We start from the raw sequence: 21,333 nt of genomic DNA on the forward strand, positions 1-21,333 counted from the left end.
CATCAGTTCAATGAAATTTAGTTTTCTAAATCAATTATTAACATTGGATCGCTACTATATTTGTCTATTTTGATCTGATCACTTTGCATTATTTCATATTTTCTTCTTTTTTTTTTATTCTTGTCATGTAAAACAAGCCAAGAGATATTAGAGAGAGGCAGAGGCACAACTTGGGAAACGGGTTAAAAATCTTTGATGGTTAGATGAGTCACCATAAAGAGTCACTAAACTACCAACAATAATCCAAAAATACTGGTACTGTACATGACCTGGTGTATCAAAAACACAACAGATTTCATGAAAATAAAGAGAAGTACCTGGAAAACTAACCTGTACGAGTGTTTTCCCTGTGAACGTTTTTGGAAAAGCGACCTTTTCAAACTTTCCCTTTTCTAAACCATCATCTTTCTGTCTTTGCTAAGAACACCAGACTTTAAAGTTTTCTCTCTGTAAAGTGACATTGGAAGTGACAAGTAAAATCAAAGTCCCAGAGTTGATCAGAGCCACACATTTAGTCGGAGCGCGGTGCATTGTGACAGGCCATCAAACACAAACACACACAGTGAAGATGAGGAGGCAGCTCAGCTTTATGTTGGAGATGGAAAATTTAAAAAAAAGAAAAGACGTGTAGTGCTCAAGTCAAGCAGCAAGCAGCTCTGATCGTAAAGAACAGAAATATGGCCAAAAAGTGTGTCTTTGAAAATTAGTAAAAAGCAAGGAGATCATAACTTCTGGTCAAGCCTTAACATGACTAAAATGGCTTAATTACGTGAATCAGGAAGTGTTGTCCTTAACGGGATTTTCCTGCTCAGCCTAAAAATGTAATTATTTCCCTATGCTGTATACATACATAAGCAGGTTGTTGTTTTCTAACAACTTGACTGGTTTAAGCTGGGAACGCTGGCATGGACAGAGGGGTCAAACATATTTTGCGATTCAAATTACAAACGCACACAAGAATCAAACTAGTGCACTGTCTGAGGTCATTAAAAACAGTCCAAGTCTGAAGCATGCATCATCAGACATTGAGCTTGTTACCCTCTTATTTTAATCTCTATCACAATACACAGTCTATGGTTTGGACACACAGGGTTCAGTGAGGTTAGGTGGGTGAGCAGAGAGCGTGGATACATACACTTGTCATATTCAAGTTGAAAAATCCCTTCTGTGACAGCGGCCAGCCAAAGCAAAAGCACAAACGGGGGAGAAAAGAAGCAAACCACAGAAACGCGTTTTAAATGAAAGAGAATGTCAGAAAATAAACAAACTGTGAAGCAGAAAAGAGAAAATGATCGTTTTCAGAGTTCGTTCACAGCATACCTTTGTGGCACTGCGGAGGTGATCATAATAGACCTCTTCTATGGCCTGGAAGTAGATCACACCCTTCAGCTTGGTCTCGTGTTTGTCTGTGGGACGGAAAATAACGCAGGTTTGTTTTAAAAAGACCAAAGAATATTGACGACTTTCTCAGCAAAAAATGCCAAGGCGCATCACTGCCATGTAGAATGAGGACAGGGAGAACACACCATACGGTCATTAAAAAAAAAGAAGAAGAAATCAAACTTTGATCATGACCAATTTATGGTTTGTGTTGATGGATGGAAAAAGACAACCACAGCACTTTTTCTCTGTTTTTAAACCAATGGGGCTCGCATTGTATTTTCATACTTGACTGCATTCTTACGCTACTCTGGTACATCATTGCAGTTTGTTTCATCAGCCACTGCAGAACTGCAGTAAGGAACCGGTGGGGAACTCAACACCCGTCTCTACCTCCAGGCACAAACACTCCACAAGCCAACTTAAGAGTAGTAGGTAGAAACGCATGGCTTCATTTCGAGGAATAACACTTTTCCTTTAATAAGCAGTGATTATCTGCTAATGACCTCTTTAGCATTCAAATAGCCCTGCGTTTGCATCTCATTTGACTGCATCTGAATGCAAGCAAATCAAAACTCCGGTTGAGGTTGATTAATGCGAATTAGCGGCGCTCATGACTTATGCTCGTCACCTCTCGCTCCTCATTGTTCAAGGTCAAGAGACGAGGGCAAGCGATGCATCTCAATCGGCCCCCTCAGAGAGCGCAGCGCTGTGCGCATTTTAACTACTGCCAAAGTAATCTCAGCACACCTCCTCACCCTGGCTCGCTTTCAACAAGGTACGCTTTAAGCAGCTTTAAGCAGAACCTTCTGAGGACTTCAAAGGCCTGACAGGGAACAAGTGTCCCCAGAGCGCACAGCACAAGATCAAATTACACGACTGTGCACGCTACATACTACATGTGCTGCTGCTCAAGGTCTGGAGGACGCATGTTCTGTCTGCCACTCATCCACGGCAGGAAAGTTCTGCCACTTTACATGTTAAACGTTTAAGCTCCGGAACCTGTGACATTTCCATATAGCTGCTATGTTTTGTGTCTGTCGGTTGCTGACTGTTGACACTAAGAAAACTCTTCTAACACACAGCAACTGAATACATCACACTGGTGCAGCTCAGCCACTAGTAACACAGGGTGGACAAATTAGTTGCAATCAAATTAGTCAGTGGTGGTGGACTGTAAGTACATTTACTCACGTGCTATACTTGAATACACATTTCATTACTTTATACTTCAACTCCATCACATTTTAAAAGGTAAAACTGATGTTAAAATCCTACTACAAATGATCCGAGTACTTCTTCCAGCACTGAATGCAATCCAGCACAAGTAATACTACTTTCTAAAGGGTTACCATGTTCGATTTGAGACTGTACTTTGGATTGCATTTGTTGCATTATGGGTTGTTATTACAGCCTTAATGTCGCTAGAACAGCAAGTTTCCTCAAGTCTGTTTGTAGTGTGTCTTTTTTGGAGCTAGTCAGCTGGAAAAAGTGTTTCGGCAGCCCAGTGTAACATATAGTTGTTTCTGAAGACGGGAATTTGACTCCTGAGCAATAACAAAGAGTCAAAAACATCTCCTGCCATCTTTACTGCAGAAACAAACCAGAGACCGAATCATCTGTCAAACAGTTTGATTACCAGTGTCACAGAATGTCATGTTGCAGAGCTCAGAGTCTGAAAACAATGTGAACTGCTGGAGAAAATCATTCTGACCCCCTCAGGAACCTGACAAGAGAGGGCCTGAGTATGCCTGTATAGCTGTTAAAAACAGGGGGGTTGTCTCATAATCAGGGTTGTCTGAAAATGTCTCCGGACTTGTTCTACCGCTGAACAGACAAAAGAGCACCACCGAGGAGGCGCTGACCAGGAGCTCCAATGCCCCCCGCTTCAAAGTACTCCGAGAAGCGCAGAGTACAAACGTCACAGTAGCATCGTCTTCTTACCAACATAGTAGGAGAAGGTTCTTTTGAGGCGGTCGAAGACGAACCAGCGTTTCTTCCAGGACTTGATCTTGCCTCCCATCTTCACCAGGTAGCCCTTGCACATCTTCTCTGTGAGGATGACATGGTAGCAGGTGTCCACGCTGTGGCCCGACGACTCCACGTGCGAGCGCAGGTCGAACTCCTCCTTCCGGATGGGCAGGTAGCGAGTCATAGGACGGGCCTGGACAGCAAAAAAACAGGACAAAACCACAGGAGGATGAACCACTAGTACAGTGGGAATAGGTCGCTGTGAGAGAGATGCACAGGCCTGTACTTGTTTAGATATCCATTACAAATTAAGTTGTCTTAACAATCTCAAATAATGGAATATTCTGATCAAACTTCACACGTGTACAAATGTGTTTTATTTTTTTGCATCTTCGTCTTGTCCGTGAAGAGGCCTCGTGTCCCGTGATGGTGTAAATGCTCTTATACAGGTTTACATTCAGCAGGAGAAACTGAAAATAGGGTTACTTTGGTATGAAAATGGTCACATGTAATGATATTGAATACGGGCCCAAATATTCCCTGAAGCTTCACGCTTAAAAATCCTGGTATCCACCCCCAGAAGCCCATATCTGTAAACCCCTGCCGTGTTTGCAGCACACAGGTGGAGTCATTTTCCACTTTCGCACCATGCAGACTCAATTATGTCTCATTTTACTGACCTGAGAGAAGTTCTTGGACCTCATCTTGACCTCCTTCTCCACTAGCTGCTGCCGGTGGAAAGTTTCATCCTGCAGTCGCTTCTCGGCCTCCTCCCTCCTCCTCCTCTCCTCCTCCAGCATCTGACGGCGAGCCAGGCTCTCTCGTTCCTGGAGGAGAGTGCTTTCATTAAATATTTTTTTGATCTATGGAAGAGCTTTGCAGAGTCCGCGTGCTATTTTTTTTCTTTTTTTTTTTTCTTCCAGCTTCACATTCATATATTTATGTGCGCTCACGCTGCTGGCCACCGTGCAGCTCCACCACCACGGATGATTCTATAAACAGAAGGCTTTTGGTAATCTGGAGAAGTACTGATCTACTCCATATGAATGTATTGTGTACAGTGTGTTGCTTCGTTCCGAGGCCCAGAGTGTTTACATTTTTACATTTATTCAGACGCTTTTATCCAAAGCGACTTACAATTGCCATACATGTCAGAGGTCGCACGCCTCTGGAGCAACGAGGGGTTAAGTGTCTTGCTCAGGGACACACTGGTGGATGGGTCACAGTGGGAATCAAACCCAGGTCTCCCACACCAAAGGTAAGCATCTTATCTATGCGCAATCACCACTGTCGTCACTACAATCCTGACAGTTAAAGAAACATAAATCGCTGACACTCACTTTTATTCACAATTCAGGGATTGTTCAGCTTTTTAAAAACAGTTTGGTCCTCAGACCGTGATCAGGTAAAATTCAAAATATTCTGAATTGTGTACTAGAGGGTACATGCCAGTTCTCTTAACTGCATCCACATCTCCAACTGGAGACTCGAGGAGAGATGCAAGGAGGAGGCAACTGAGAAAACACATTTCTAGAGAAATGAGATGACATCTGGCAGCACAGCTGGATCACAATGGAGAAGGTTTTTTTGTGAATCAGACCTAAACACAACGCGGATCCATTATTTTCAACTAGATGGTGAATCCATTTAATAATAAATCTAAAACCTCGGAATATTATCCTTGAGTTGTTGTTTTTTTGTTATTTGTCCGCTTGGTTATAAAACTGCAGCGATGTGATGTGGAATCAGATCAACTGGTAAAAAAAGGAGCTGCATTCATATAGTGAAATATTTTAATGCACTACTGAACTGATGGATGCTAAATGAGAAATGTGGGAGACAAAGCTTCAGACCAGAACATTGATCTGATGATCTTTCTTGGTCTTTGTATTTCAGTCTCAGCTTCTTCACCAGGACACAAAGAGATGAAGACGTGTGAAACATGGCCAATAAAAATGAATGAAAGCCTGGAGTCGCTGTCCTGAACCTTTGTTTTTTTTCAAATGTATGTTCACTTTAAAGCTATTGGCAGGCACACTGCAAGAGCTCTCATCAATCACTAGGGATGGATTCTAAATAATCCAGGTCTCGTACTGTAACACCCTTTTGAAGTTGTGTCTTACCCGCGATTCGATAAGTCTGGCTTTCTCCAGCTGCGCCTCCTTCAGCATTTTCTCCATCTCCTCAATCTTCAGCGTGTCCGCTCCACCAACACTGAAGTCAAACACAAACCACAGTGTTACTTTTAGATACTAAACTCTGACACTTTCATATCCGAAGCGACAAATCCTACATTCAGCAGTTACATAACTGCATATCAACTCAGTAAACTTAAAACTTTTATTTGATGCTTCTCATCAACACCCAGTGAACTGTTGATCGACTGTACAATATGGGGTCACTCAATCTTTGACATGGTCTTAAGAGAGATTTATTTCAGTATAAATATCAGTCTGATCTACTTTCAGAGTCATAAGAGTTTTGTAGCTGCAATGGATGTGCACTTTTAGCTGCTACATCATTTCATTCATGTTAGTGTAATATGAGGATGGAGATAAAACATGGACATCTCTCTGTCACTATGTGTTCATCTACATTCTCACTGTAACTACAGTAGCTTCTTCATCACTGGTCCTGGAGCTAAACTAGTGTAACGCTTCCATTTGGAAACGCATAATATTCCCTAATAGGCTCATAAGCATGCTTTATTAACCGCTGACATTTAGCCATTATTCCCTTCAACAACATAGTAGAGCTTTTTAAACATAGCTGAGCAAAATGAGACCACGATTGCTGGGAAGTGAAACAATAACACCCAGTTACTGATGTGCCGCTATGAAACACTCAGTGTCTCGGCCAAAACTTGGCTCATAAACCTTGCTGCTTTACCATTTCCCCCCTCCCACTGTTACACTGTTACATTAACGTCATGTTAAAACACATCTCTAACTGTTTTTGGAATTGGACTCCAGAGAGCTATAGACGGTGTGTGAACAAGAGGTGGTGCTGAGAACATGATGTGGGGAACACTGTTGTAATACAGCACACAGAGGGACCACATTAACATATGGTCTACAAATTAGCCGACCTGTGGACAAAGACTTTACCTGGTGGGAGCAGCTGTCTGTTGCCATTCATTGCATTTGTCTCTGTGTGTGCGTTTGTTAGGGTCTGATTACTACTTTAATTTTAATACTTCATACATTAGCTTGATATGGATAATCATATGTTTAGACTGAAGGCACTAATAGTCAACATTTTTATCATAAAATCCATTGCTGTGGCATTCAGAGACAGTGACAGGTGGACTGAATATTAGTCCATCCCATGGTAAGCATGCTCTAGCCATGACTGTATGCGTGTGCCCTTTCTCCGTTGTACCTGGACATGTTATCTGGTGAGCAGGCCGAGTTGTTCCCCGTGGACACGCTGGTGTCCATGCTGTCGGAGCTCTCCAGGCTCAACGTGTCATAGGGCTGCTCTCCGGCTGATGGGGGCTGGTGGTGCAGGATGGAGTGGTGAACCAGAGGAGGAGGGCCCATAGAGCTGTGGCTCAGCGCAGGGCTGTAGGCCATGACCGGGGAGTAGGAAGGTGATGAGGAGGTCGAAGTCATGAGGTGCGGCTGAGAGCCGTGGAGCGCATCCCACTGACACTGAGCCTCCACCGCCGCTCTCTGTTTGAGCTCGGCCAGACGACGACGCTGCTCTTCGATCACCTGCTGACCTGCAGGGAGGAGGGGGAGTGGATCAGCTCTGATTTGAGATGGAAGATGAAACAATGACTGACCATTCAACCTGCTTCAACCTGGGGACCAACCAATTTGTTTCCGACAGAGGTGGGAGATCACCACATTTAAACCAGCTAGCCATAGAGAAGGTCATCCCAAGCCTACCCCTAACCAGCAACAGCCCGCAATCTACAAGACCATAAACCCTGCACCACACAGAACACTATGTGCTCTCTCAGTAACACAAGCTCAAAGATAATTACAAAATCCTATCATGTCCCATCAACGAGAAGTTCAGTATGTTACTCCTCACGCTTCAAATCCATGCTGCTGTGCACCTGATAATGGGCAGATACATCTGGAAAGACGTGCCCGGGTCGATAGCTCCAAAGGAGGAGCTCACTGAGTGCTGAACATGCAAGATTTATTCTCCACCAGCAGGAATGTTCATAGAAGATTGATGGAAGAAGAAAGACTGTTCGTTGTTACAGAGAAAAGACAAGATGAAAAGAAATCTTCGGGTGAGACGAGTTAATGACACACCAGAGATGGAAGAGACTGAGAGAGAGGGATGGAGAGAGGAGGGTTAGGGGAAGACGGGGAGTAAAATGAACAGCCGCCAGGTGTCAGCTTCTGGTAAACGTTACCTTTGATGGATAAATCAATAAAAGTTACCTGACAGACTCGCTTTCGGTGTTGAGTTTTGGTACATACAGTCTTCACCTAAGCTTGCGGGTTCCTGATTGGCTACGTGTTACCTCAAACTTAACTTATCTGAATGATTAATATATACGTTGGTGTAATTTTTACCCATTTCTTAGTGATTCAAGCTATAACAAACAAGCAGACAGTCATATGAAGAGAGAAGAGATGATCGCAAAGAGTACAGTCTAGACCACAGTCCCATGAGATAACTTTTGTTATGAATTATATATAAAATAAAACTAAATTTAATGGAATTGAATTATTCTCTGCAGCTTTTATGTTGACTGTTGGTAGGAATACTATCTCGCCTGCGTCTGACGTATGGCGAGATAGCAGACGAACAAACAGGATTAATCCTGCTGAACAAAATAAAGAAAACGTAAAAAATCCTGGACGCAGTGATCCATCTACCTGCTGAGCCTCCCTCTATGGTGTCCTGTCTGGTAGTCTGAGGCTCTGTGGTGCAGCAGTGCACACGTCCACAGACAGACACACACATGAAGGAAGCCTGAACTGCAGACGCCGACAAACGTGACTAACTCGGGTATCCAGCCCAGCACCCGTGGGTGGCAGTCAGCTGAGCTAAAACAACAGACTGCTCTCCTCTGATCCATTTAGTCAAACAATACTGAGGCATGAGGAACTGATGTCACACACGTACAGCTCCACGAAGAAGAGCAGGGCAACAACGAGAGTTTTAAGTGCACCAGTGAAGGCTAACGCACTAATGACTAATGAATATCTATTAATGATGTCCACATGCTTTGTCATTATTAGAAATTATTCAATCACTTCTCTATGGAAGCCCAGAGACAAGTGAGAAAAATTGTTCTGGTGATCCATAATCTCTCCTGTCTATATGACTTAAAAACAGGTGAAATTAAAAAAAAAGGTTTGCCGGGACGATCTTTCTAAGTTCCTTACATTTTGTTTTCATCTGTCAAACAGGTGGGGAAAAAAGCATTTGTTTTTTTTGTGAAAACAGGTGATAATCTCTCTAAACACAAGGTACATAACTTGCTAACACCTTGTGCTTAGGGGGCATGAAGAAACTCAAAGTCACCTGGAAGAAAACATGAACACTTGTAGTCATATTTAGAGATGGGATGGTGGTGCACTACAGCCTCCTGTGGTCAACATGAGTATTACAACAACAAACACTGACAAAATCAGTTGAAAATCTGATGTCACAGATGAAAAAAAAGATGAAAAATAAACTTAGACTAATGGTCCTGGCAGACTTGTATATGATCACCTTGGCAAGACATTTTTTATCACCCATTCTTGAGCCATAAAGAGAGGAGAGAAAACTATTTAGATCAGACTTTAAAAATGGATCACCGTAATCTTTTTTTCCTCTCAGGGCTTCCGTAATTTTTTACACGCAAGTATAATATTTACTTCTGCGTCTTGTGAACATCTGCTGCTGCTGTAATTGGCTCTTGTTTTGTTGTGTTTGTTCTCTCTGTCCTCTTTTTTGTGCCCTTGAAGCTACATTAAATGCATAAAATGTGCTATATAAATAAACCTACATCAGTTGTCACCTGATGTAGGTTTAAGTCATTTTTACAGGACTGAAGAGGTAGAATTATTCAAGAAAAAAATTCTGAATACATAACTAGAGCTTTAAGCAGCAAACAGTTTCTTTCATGTGTTGTTATCTTGTGATAACTCCGATTTATCCAGCAAACCCTTAGTGGGTTCAGACCCACAGGTTGGGAACCACGGACCTAGATATTGAGAGATGACTAAGAAAAGCATGATTAACTTAATTTATGAATAACTATGGCACACTGTATTAATAACAGTGTTATACTTTCATTATTTGCAATAAAGCATTTTCCTTTAACAAGTAAATATTATGGGAAATCCAGTGTTCAGGTAGTTGTTATTGAATCATTATATTATGAATGCACGATGGTTTTTGTAAAGTGAAGCTTTGGGGCAAACCAGGTCTGTTACCTTTCTGCTGCAGAGCGAGCTGTCTCTTGGTCTCAATGTCCTGCAGGGTTGCAGCCAGGTTCCTTGGCAGACTGCCAGTGCTGTTGGCCGCCAGAAGAGGGCTCTGCTGGGTCAGAGGGCGCAGACAAAATATTAGGATTAAATGGCATAAACAGGTTTAAATGGGGTTTAAATAATTAAGGGCAGTTAATAGTCTCAAAGAAGATGAAGATGTAATACTAAATTAGAGGTTGATGGCCACCTGTTAAAATGGAACAACCTGTTACCTTTGAGCTTGTGTTGCGTCCCAGTGTCGCTGCTCCGTGCTGCAGAGGGGATGCCGAGCCTGACTTAGGCTGATGAAGAGACAGGCCTGGATCACTGTCCAGCTTAGAGCGGAACACCTGAGGGAGGAAGCAGACAGAGAGCATGAAAAGATCAAAATTAGGAAGCGCCGATTTTTGCACATTTTGAAGTGGCCTTTTGTTGTGGCCAGCCTGAGGCACAACCTGTGCAATCCCCATGCTGTCTGTTCAGCATCTTGATATGCCACACCTGTGAGGTGGATGGATTATCTCGGCAAAGGAGAAGTGCTCACTAACACAGATTTTTGACAGATTTGCGAACAATATTTGAGAGAAACAGGTCTTTTGTGTACACAGAGAAAGTCTTAGATCTTTGAGTTCAGCTCATGATGAATGGGGGCAAAAACAAAAGTGTTGCGTTTATAATTTTGTTCAGTGTACGATTAGTGTTTTCCTGTGCGTGCTACTGAATACTGATGTCGGTATAAATTAATACACGCAACACACATCAATACAAATGGTAGAATTAATAAATCAGGGTTAAACGAGCAAACGAGTAAATTTCAGTGTGACAAAAAATATCAAAAACCCTACAGACAAAACACGAGATAGGCTGTAGTTTAACACACACACACACACACAACCTGCAAACAGACACCTAGTCCCTTTCATTTAATAGTGCTTTGATCAGGCCCACTTAAGTTAATGCTGCATTCATGTACTAAGAGTATCTGTGTGGAATGAATTGATGTTCAAAGTAATGACTTGAAAGTGTTCACACATTCAAACTTTTTTTAAGTGGTGATTGAAGTTTTCTGTGGACTTCTTCTGCTACAGGCGACCACTCTCAGCTTTATTCCAAACTGAACACACATAAATGGACCTCAGCAAAGCAAACCACGTTGTTCCAGTCACAGCGAAAAGCTCCAGCATGCAGCTGTGTCGATCTGTTTTCATTTGTCAGGCTGACTTTCAGACACATTCTCTCTCTACCTTTGACAGTATTTTTAAGTCAGAGTTGTTGATCATATCAAAGCAGAGGTGAACTCTAACTCTAATTTCCAGTAGTTTTAAATAGGCTTCAAGGGGGAAGTCCTTTCCATATGATGTGAATGCAGCATTATCAACATCTGACATGTAAAGGCTCTGCTCCTTTGACACAGTTGTTGCAACTTGAGTTGAAGCAAGTTGAAAGTAGAGGAATAACAGCACACACAAACGAGTGGGGAAAATGAGGAGAAAGAAGAAAGGCCCTCTACCTGCAGCACAGGCCTGCGGCCCGACAGAGACTTGGCTGGCAGAGGGGGAGGACAGAGCTGGCTGGAGCAAGCCATCAGCTCCTGGTACCACTGCTCTAAATCTAGCCTGGGGTTGTGAGGCCTACCGCTCTCAGACTGGTACTGGAGAGCACACGGACGAGCGGCAAAGAGGCAGAACAGGAGAGAGGGTGGAGGAGAGAAGAGAGAGAAAGAAAAGGAGAAGACAAGAGGAGATTAGAAAGCATTCAAAGACAATAGGAAACGGATAGAACCATTTGTTTTATACACCCTCAAAAGCTGTAATTAAAGCTTTTTTTCAAATTTTCCTTAAATATATTCAACACATTGGTGCTGTATTATGCTTTCTACCCTCCAGCTGCTATATCCCTATTTTACATGTCTCTATTCTAATTCTATTTGCTGCTGCACTGACCCAGTTTCTCAGAAGAACATTTAAGTTTTCATCTAATTTCATGTTTTACTTTCAGCTGTCCTTGAAGCCTAATACAATTCTACAGTTCACAATTCACAAAAGGTGAAAGAATGACATTAGATTTAGTTTTGTTTGATTTTTTTTTTTAAGCACCACTGTCTGTTCTGTCTCTATTGTTCTAAAAAAAAAAAAACTATTTTAAACAGCAGATTAAGACTGTACATTACTGTTAGCTTGTCATGGTGAAAGTGAAGAGACCACAGTGATTTCTTTTAAATGAGTTCTGACAATCTGATTTTAACATACAGAGGAATATGACTGGGAAAACTTTAATACACATGATATCAAATATATTAGTGTGAGACACTTCAGGTGAATCTTTGCAGCCTGCCGTACAACAGACAGTAAGAGCTCCTGACTCTGACAAATACAGTAACATCTCAGTGGGCTTCTATAGTGTCAGGAAGAAAAGTCTGGTATCATCCTGTCATTTTTATGTCTCCCTTTTTCTTTACTACACTCACACCAAAACAGAGCGCTGCAGTTTAGCTGCTGGAGTATTAAAAGAAATTCTGTTGGGATAAGAACATAATTTAAAAAAATAAATAAATAAATAAATGAAAGAGAAAAAAAAGGAACATAATTTATAGTTATAGATATAGATAGATTCAACAAATGTATGTTTGATCCATTCTTTCTTCTGTTTCATGAAATATCACTGTGAATGGAATACGTCTCCTTTTTAAAACTCCACTGATGGGCCCAAACAGGGGTGCTATAATATTTAGTTCACACTGGATAAGTGACTAAATGAATTATTTTTGAGTCAATGTACAATATTCTCCCACAAAGTAATGCACAAAAGAAGTGCAGGAGCTGCTTTAGCATCTGCATCCTTCATTTGAATTTGTCGAGGAAAAACTAATCCCAGGGGTGGGTTAGACGTTTCTGATTCACAACTTACTGGATAGGTGTATCTCTAAAATATATTGAAATAAAACAAGAGGAAAAAAACACTTTGGTAGAACCAGTGACAAACAAAGGCAGAAAGGAAGAAAGGAAGGAGGACAGCACACACCTCCACAGAGAGAGAGAGGGAGGAGCCATGAGGAGAGGGGAGGCAGGAGAAGGCGGGGTCTACTGCTCCAGGCTGCAGGGACTGGCGAAGCGGGGAAGTAGGGGACGACTCCACCTTTGGCATCCCATACATCTGATTTAACTGGCCCACTGTCACATACTCCTTTCCAAAGGCAACACACACACACACACACACACACACACACACACACACACACACACACACACACACAAAGGGAAAGGGAGAGGAGACAGACAGCAGTGAAGACACTCAGTGACCTTCGGCATTCATGAAGGTGTGAGGGGAGGAGGGTCTGAAAGGAAACATTGACTGCTTTATAACACACAGCACAATTCACACAATCAACACTAGGGTTCGTCTGATACATGGAGCCGACACTGGCCTAATGTCATGTCATCGCCCTAACAGGCTGCCTCTCTGGACACGCATTAATCACTTTTCATATATTCATTTTTTTCCTGGGGGTTTGTCACATGTTATTAGAGCTGGGTATCACTGGGAACCAATCAAACACTGTTCAGATAATTCCTCATTTAAAAATGATAACGTTGGTCATTTAGACTGTAGTTCTTTTACGGTATGCGTGGCTATTCTGTGTTTAGAAAAGGTAAAGAGTGATGTGTTTCTCAGGTTTTGCTTATTTTGATGGTTCTTAAATAGGAAAGATAAACAGAAAAAAAACGCTTAAATATGTTTAGATGTCTCAGGTATTGATAAAAGTATTGTGCTGATGTTGGCCCTGGAGGCCTAAGGGTTTAAAGCGCAGATCACAAACTGCAAACATCACTTGTTTGAGTCAAGCGGCGGACATTTCTTGCATTTCATTCCAGCCTGTCCCTCTTCCCTCATTTCTTGTAATGCCTCTGCTTTCAGTTATCAAATACAGGCTGAAAAATGCCCCAAAAATGCCTTTTCTCAAATACCATGTATATCCAGCCCTACATCTTACACAACTAAAGTTTTGTTTTCAGAATAAAGTTATGAGGTCTCTCTTGTAAAAGAGATTTTTGATCTCAATGACACTTCCTGGTAAAATAAAGGTAAAATAAAATAAAAATCAAGTTATGAGGGGAATATTTTTGGCATTCGATTTTACAGTTTACTCACTGCATTAATACAAAATACCAACTTCAGGTTTCCTCAAAACAAACATTGCATTTATCAGTCCTTCCCTAATTTAACCCCCTGTTTTGCTGACACGACGCCGACGTAGAGCCTAAGTGTGTACTGCAGGAGAACACTGCCTTGCAGCTACAGAGCGGGACAAGCTGATTCCACCAAAGGCCCATGTAGCAGAGCAAAGCCAACAGTACGGTCAGTTTGATTAACAGCAAACCAGCAGAGGGAGCAACATGACATGAAAATGGAAGGATGGAGAGAGAGAGACAGAGAGAGCAGAGCACAAAGTCAAGACAGAAACGACAGACTGGAAGTGATGGTACCTCACAGGCGCCAGCTAACGCAGCATCTATGGCAAACGAGCGGCTGTGAGAGGTGGGCTTGCTGCCTTCGTGGTGGCCGCTGCTGCCGTACATCTTATAGACATCCGACAGCTTCATGTAATCCTGAGCACCGGCCAACAGCGGGCAGACAGGATGAGAACAACACTCTTACTGTACATCTTATGTACAGTACATACAGTACAACACACACAAGCAGAGAGCTGGTAGAGATTATGTGTTGAGAAAGAAAAAAAAAATCCTGGCTTGTTATTACAGCTAAAACAGTGAAAGGTGCATGTGACGACAGACAAACAGGAACACGCCAAGCAACAGGAAGTGCACCTTTAGCATCACAACTGGCTAGCACACAGGATGTCACACACAGGTACTTTTGTGGGCTGTTACAACAACCAGTGATGTAGTGGGAAATAGGAAGATGCTGAAATTGTGTCCTCTAGCTGGTATTAATCACAAGGTAGAAACAACTCTTGTTATATACGCTCCTGTTTGACAGAACTTGATCTGATTGACACTGGTTCCTCGTGTGCACATAAAGTGGTCAGCAACATGGGATTTATGTGGGTTTAACGCATCTTCCACTACATCGCTGGGCTCTGAACAGACAAAAAACAACTTGAGCTCTACAGTACTGGACACAGTAAGTCACAGGTGCAATTAAGAGTCGCAGTTTGACCAGGACACTAATGATACAGAGGGCGACCTACAGGGTGAGTTGCACAGACAGCAGTGGGGAAGCAGCGGGCTTCATGCAGGGATCATTAGTCCGGTTACCTCCGTAGGGCTGCTGGGGTACAACTGACAGGGAGGGGAGGGATGTAAGTAGGAAGGAGAGGCTCGACAGAGGGAATGCTGGGAGGAGTAGACATCCTCCAACAACAGGTCAGCCTCGCTGATATGGAGCGCTTCCTGTTTCAACAATTCAGGAATAAGTGCTTTTAATGCCTACAGAAAACGTACGAGACACTAGACACAAGTTCTGGCCTCCACAAAAAAATAAAGGTAAAGGCAATGTGTGAAGCAGGTGTGTGCCCTCCCTCTGTTACAGCTTTCAGTCTGAGGTAAACACTGACCATTACGAGATTAGTTTGCCGTACACACTAATGATCAAGAACGCGGCATTAGAAAGAGACAGCCGCCGTCAGTCATTAGGTTAGTCTGATTACATCAAGTGTGGCCAACAGTTAGATCCAAAAGATTATCATCACTTTTACACACCAACAAATCACTGTGAGTTAAAGGAGTACATGTGGTGAGGAATCTTTTTTAGGCCAGGTGCACACTGTGTGAATGTGTGTGTGTTCACGGCACACACACGGAGGGTCGGCAGTTCTCTCACCTCTCTCATTGCAGTGGAGGACTTGGGAAAGCCCTTTCCACCCGTCAGGCTGTGGTATCTCTTCTCCAGGGCCGACAGCCTCTCCTTCTCCTGGAGCATAAAGGCACATGTTAGTTGTTCGGGGAGCAACTTTTAAAGGCCCAAATATCAGAATTATTGGAAACTGCTCATTTTTAGATATCTGCAATTATCTGTCGCCTACGTTTCCTTCAGAAACGTGATTCAATGCGATCACGGTGTGAGTTTGAACTGGTTCCTGTGTGTACCTTTTGGAGCATTTGCAGTGTGAGGGTCCTGTCTTTGGCCAGCCGGTCACACTCCTGAGACGCCTGCAGGCCGAGCTGGTTGGCCTGATTCTCCAGAGCAGACACCTTCTCCTGCAGAAAACAACACAGAAAGGACTCAATCTTCAATGCAATTTTGCTAGAGTAAATAATAGAATTAGTGAAAATAAGTATTGATTTCATGCGTTGACATTGCTTGTGCAGTGAGTAAATATGCAAACTGGGTTCAGATGGTTGAGGCTTTTTGGCTGCTAGCTCTCTGCCTGCTGTGTGAGTGTACACTGTATTTCCTTTGTACTGGATTCTGAGGCTCTACATTGCTTACACAGTGTAAGAAGAAAAAACCCCATATTGTTCAAATCATCATCAGGATTTTCTTGTATTCCAGATCCCACCGTCTGCCAGGTGTTTCCTCACCTTCCTCTTGGCCACACTGCTGTGGTACTCTGCTCTCTCCTGGAGCAGCTGCTGGCTGATGGTTTCTCTTTCCTCCTCCAGGCTGCTTTCTCTCTCCAGCTGCTGAAACTCCAGGTCCTCAAACTTTTTGGTTCCTGCTTCCAGGGCCTCTCCGTCCTGACGGTGATCCACATACAACATCAGCGGTTACGACATAGACAAAAAAAAAAAGACAAGTATGCACTGCTCATTTTAAAGCCATCCACCATTCTCAGGCTAGCGCAGTTGCTAAGAGCAAAGCGAAGACACCTTGATATTTGCATTTGAAGTAAAAGTCAAAACATTCTCCCAGCATGGCTGAAGCTCTGCTCACCGTGCTCAGTCAAGCAGACAGTTATGAAGAACATGCTCCTACTGCAGCACTGCTACTGGTGGTACTATACTGGTTATTAGATGTACTGTAATACACAAAAGGCAAGGGGCGGCTATTTGTGGGGAAAATTTATATTTTTTTCTGCTCAATCTCATTCGATTCTTTACAGTTACAGCACAAATACTTTATGCTAAAAACACATTAATTCCAAAATACATTTATCAACATATTTATATTTAAAATGCTGATATAAAACCAGTGCTGGCTTCATTGTAACCATACTATATTGCAGTATATCTTTATGTAGCTGCTGACATGTTTAAGTTTTACAGCACTTCTGTCAGCACACAAGTGTTTGAGGCTGACGGCTCTTGAGAGTCTTTCTAGCACTTGTGAAGGACCCTTCAGCTGGCAGTTCACGGACATGTTTGTTACTGAAGTGACTAATTTTTGCAAGTGGTCAAAACAGGAACAAAGAACTCAAGACGTTATTCTTTTTAGCACCTAAGATTGAAATGTACTTCTCGCTGCAGATTGGGCCCCGAGATCCCTACCTGTCCATCATAAAAATCCGTAATATGAGATCCCAAACTTTATTTATGCTGGCTGCTGTACTCTCTGAATGTGAGCCAAACCATTTTAATATAAACTCTAAAGCTAAATCACAGGGCCTGATTCTGCACTCAGAACATCACTGTCGCCAACACATACATTTAATTATTCTAACAGGTAAAAATGATTCATCTTTGTTTCTGGTAAAAATCAAACAACAACATCAATTTACGTAAGAGAAGTCACAGCATGGGAGCGAGGGAAGACAGAGAATGGGTCTAGTCAGGGCCTATGTTAATTGATTAGTGAGCAGTTATACAAATTATGCAAGCCATGACACATCACAGCAGAGATGCAGATCAGATTCACACATGCAGTGCGGCGCCACTGCGTCACATGACGCACACGTGACCAAAATACACCACTGGCAGCTGAAGTGACCAGGAGCCATTTGCGTGCTCCTGTGTCGACCTGAGGGTCTCAGTAGCACGTAGGTGTGGTCAGGAGGAGGGAAAATTCCTGCAGCTTTATGGCAACAGCACGTCTGTGAGGGGCACCGAGAGGGCTACTCATAAATCCGTGCTTGTGTACGTGTGTGTCTGTAAACCATATGTAGTGGGCCCCTGCTAAAGGCTTAAAAGGGGCCAGTAGCACTATGTGCGGTGGCATGTCCTGAGTGCTAACACATATACTGCCCCAGGAAGGCAGACAGCAGTAACTACACAAGAGTCAGATTCAGGTCTTAATGCTGTGACTGGCGGCTGGAAGGAAAAGGGCTGGTTCAACTCACTAAAAGGTTGTAGGTGGGATGGTGACAGTGATTTCAGGGGAGGGGTATGTGGTGGTAGACTGGGTCAGGTTTTGTGGTTTGAAAAGGGGCAAGTCACGTAGGCGTTTGGGAGGGGTGGTCTAAGTGCTTCTGTTTGACGACCCACCCTTTTGAGCTGTTCCTGCAACTGTTCCCGCAGGGACTCGGGACAGTTATGAAGCTGGTTCTTCAACTCAGCGTAGCCCTCCTGGAGGCTCTGCAGGGCCCGACGCTCGGCCTCAACATTAGCCCTCTCCTAGAAAGACACAACACACATCCACACACAGGATGGGTGGACCAGGGGAGAGAGAGAGAGAAAGAAACAAACGGCTCAAAATCCACGCCATGCAAATAAAAAGCTGTAAAGATGTTAGCAACAGACACGTCATGACAGATGTTTAGGGCTCGGCAGGGCACAGCAAGTAGGCACTGAATTGTAGGGATGTTACAACTGGTTGTCTAGGATTCATAGATGGCACATGGTCTTACAAACAGAGACAATAATCCTAACACATTCTCCTAATAAATTTCAATGAATTTAATTTTAAGTAATAGTTCAAAACTTAATATTTGAGTGCCTCCCTAGGACTTGCTAAAATCATTCTGCCTGTCACTGATGACTATTGACTGTAAATATCCTGAAAGATCCAACATATTTTCTAACAAATGTAACTTCAATAAGGTGTGGGAAATTTGCCCCATCACTGACTTGACATGCATTGGCCCCAGAACATTTATAAACTCTCTTGTAATAAGCTGTGAGCGCTGTAAACCTGACAGTAGGAACACTGTCTCAGTTGCTCTCCAGTTAAAATACAGAAATATGTCTCTTTGGTGCTGCTCCAGTTTCAAGCTCAAGAATCAATCAATAACCACTAACTCTGCTGCTATTGGCAGTGTTGCAGCAAAGGTGGCTTTAGTATTTCACCTTGTACCATCTTCATTCTGATGTGGAAAACTGAAAAGGATGAAAGGTTTTTTTCAGGACTACCAGCACTGACAGGAGTTTCACTCTCAAGTCTTTTCAGAGTCGAGGGGAAGCTCTGGTGAGGCTTTGAGCTGTTCTAAGAGACACCGCTGATTCATTTTTATACTATAATGCCAAAAATCTTATAGTCAGTAGTAGAACCTCAGGTTCAAGGAGAATTTATCCTCTTATTGATCCAGTTTCATGAGGATTCCCACGTACGTGAACTTGTGTTCCTTGACATAATTAGTCAGAAAATTTCAAGAGAGGTTTATAGTGCAGGAGGGGAGGTGACACTGAGACATCAGATCAAAGCATTTCATCACTGACTCAGTGACTTATCCTTCAATAAAGCAGTTGTAAATGACACCTGTACATTTTGTTGGGAATCCTGACAGGGACAAGGAGATACAAAAATAAACTTCGGACTTTATCAACAATTTACCAACCAAAAGTCAAGACACTAAGCTGGTAAATGTGATTTCTCTCCAGTTTAAATGTGGTGGGTGTAAGTAAAGAGAACCCCACTAAAACCACTACAGAGAGCATGCGAGTGGTTTTCTCTGTCCACTACCTGAACACCTTATTCAAAGTCTCTTGCAGAACCCGTGCACTACAGAACCAAAGGCTAAACAGCTGCTGGAGGGCGGGTTTCCTGGCCCACAGGGTCTGTCATGCAGACGGTGAAGAAACAGGCGAGCACAGTGGATCAGAGAGGAGAGACACAGTGACTGTGAGTGCTGAAGAAGCAGAGAAAGGATTAGGGGTTAATGGATGTCGGTTAGTCCAGCTATGGAGAAAAATAGATGATGAGTTGACCTGAGAGCAAACCACTGAGGTGAAATCATGCAAGAGAGAATACCCAAGGAGGTAAATCCAATCCCTTATTTAGCCCTTTATATAGCTTCAAATTATGTGATTGCAATTATGTGTGTGCACTGCATTCAATTCAAGTCAAGGATGCCTGACGTATGCAAGAACACCAACAGTGATGAACCAGCAGGGAACGTGTGAAGACTGTTCACAAGACTGTAAAGGAGCAGGCAGTGTGTGTGTGTGTGTGTGTGTGTGTGTGTGTGTGTGTGTGTCCTCTCTTTTCTACATGTCACAGAATGTACATAACCTCGGCAAATATTTGAATCCTGTATACTTGCATATAATTGGTGGATTCAAATAAATGTTTAAAGTGAGCTGTGCAAATCCTACCCTACTTTATCTCCACTGCTCTCTGTACCTTGTCTTTCTCCCTCTGGATGGCGCTCTCCAGCTCGTCCAGCTTGTGCTGCAGCTGAGTGATGATGTCCGTTTCAGCCTCCATCTGGTCGAGCTCCGCCTGCCTCTCGCCCTGCAGCAGGGCACGCTCCATCTCTGCCTGGAACAGAGGGCCAAATAAAAGTCACACAGTGAGCTACGAGACTAATGTCAGCCTGAGCTTCAGGCCTCCACGGAATTAACAGAAGCACATAGTAATGTCGACGTGACCATGAACTGTTTCAGCTTTTACTGCTTTGTCTCTTATAGTATATTGTAAAGTTTCACTATAATAGTATAATAGAAATGGAGATTTGTACCTGGATCTAAACTGGGTTTAGACTGAAGCCAAAAAAAATATTATTCCATGAGCCTCCACGTTCTGTACCTCTTGTTTGGACTCCTGGTGTTGCTGCTCCAGCTCCGTCAGCCGGGTTTTGAGCTCATCGATCCGAGCGAGAACACGAACCCGCTCGTCCTCCAGGTAACCCAGCTCCAGACGACCGGCGCTGCCTGAACTGGGTGAGTCCTCATGCTGCAGGGAGAGAGAACACAGGAGGTCAGGCTTTCAAGAGAGGAAGTGAAGCCAGGGGAGAGAGACGTACACACCTGTAACATGTCAGATACTGAATCGGCCTGTTGTAGTGTTGTACATAAATAAAGTTTAGGAAGGCCTTAACTTCAGCTTGCTGTACTGTGACATTCTCCATTCATCATCCGTACCGTTTATACACAATGTGATTTGATGATGTTTGTGGTTCGCATGGTCTAAATGCCCTTTAGGAGGATTTTCCAGCGACAAAAAACTCTTTTGGTACAAAAATGATCAGTTCAAATCATTTCAAAAGTATTGGATAACACCACAACACAACACAGTCCATTGGAGAGAGAGAGAAGAAGTGAGGGAACAGACACAGAAAGGGGATGGATAAATGAGGTTCATGCCGGAGACAATGTAAAAACAGACATCCCATAACTTAAAAAGTAGCTTGGGTAGCAGTCTACAACCAGCCCAAAAAGCCAATGAATTGGAATAAGAAAGAGACAGGTGCAGACAGTAGCTGACTGTAGCTCTGTGTAGT

The 21,333-nt window shown here is 43.0% G+C and overlaps 1 protein-coding gene across 13 annotated transcripts in view; it reads right to left on the bottom strand.

The window, feature by feature from the left end:
• phldb1b (pleckstrin homology-like domain, family B, member 1b) overlaps nucleotides 1-21,333 on the bottom strand; it is a 112,412-nt gene that overhangs the window by 4,140 nt on the left and 86,939 nt on the right. For 7 of the 13 annotated variants that reach the window (XM_038692771.1, XM_038692774.1, XM_038692773.1 and 4 more), the window contains 16 exons: nucleotides 20,640-20,786; nucleotides 20,235-20,372; nucleotides 18,161-18,289; nucleotides 16,322-16,477; nucleotides 15,887-15,997; nucleotides 15,621-15,710; nucleotides 14,264-14,386; nucleotides 12,801-12,962; nucleotides 11,290-11,430; nucleotides 10,013-10,129; nucleotides 9,747-9,849; nucleotides 6,733-7,075; nucleotides 5,475-5,565; nucleotides 4,032-4,178; nucleotides 3,325-3,544; nucleotides 1,321-1,406 (listed from right to left, as the gene is read on the bottom strand). In XM_038692771.1, coding sequence (XP_038548699.1) covers nucleotides 1,321-1,406; nucleotides 3,325-3,544; nucleotides 4,032-4,178; nucleotides 5,475-5,565; nucleotides 6,733-7,075; nucleotides 9,747-9,849; nucleotides 10,013-10,129; nucleotides 11,290-11,430; nucleotides 12,801-12,962; nucleotides 14,264-14,386; nucleotides 15,621-15,710; nucleotides 15,887-15,997; nucleotides 16,322-16,477; nucleotides 18,161-18,289; nucleotides 20,235-20,372; nucleotides 20,640-20,786 — 2,304 coding nt within the window. The remainder of the gene's footprint in view (nucleotides 1-1,320; nucleotides 1,407-3,324; nucleotides 3,545-4,031; nucleotides 4,179-5,474; nucleotides 5,566-6,732; nucleotides 7,076-9,746; nucleotides 9,850-10,012; nucleotides 10,130-11,289; nucleotides 11,431-12,800; nucleotides 12,963-14,263; nucleotides 14,387-15,620; nucleotides 15,711-15,886; nucleotides 15,998-16,321; nucleotides 16,478-18,160; nucleotides 18,290-20,234; nucleotides 20,373-20,639; nucleotides 20,787-21,333) is intronic. The other 6 variants (XM_038692776.1, XM_038692779.1, XM_038692775.1 and 3 more) reach the window with 5 other exon arrangements.

Source organism: Micropterus salmoides, unplaced genomic scaffold (assembly GCF_014851395.1).
Source record: "Micropterus salmoides isolate LMB-PRFRI ecotype aquatic unplaced genomic scaffold, ASM1485139v1 Ms_hic_scaffold_3, whole genome shotgun sequence".
Classification (NCBI taxonomy): domain Eukaryota; kingdom Metazoa; phylum Chordata; class Actinopteri; order Centrarchiformes; family Centrarchidae; genus Micropterus; species Micropterus salmoides.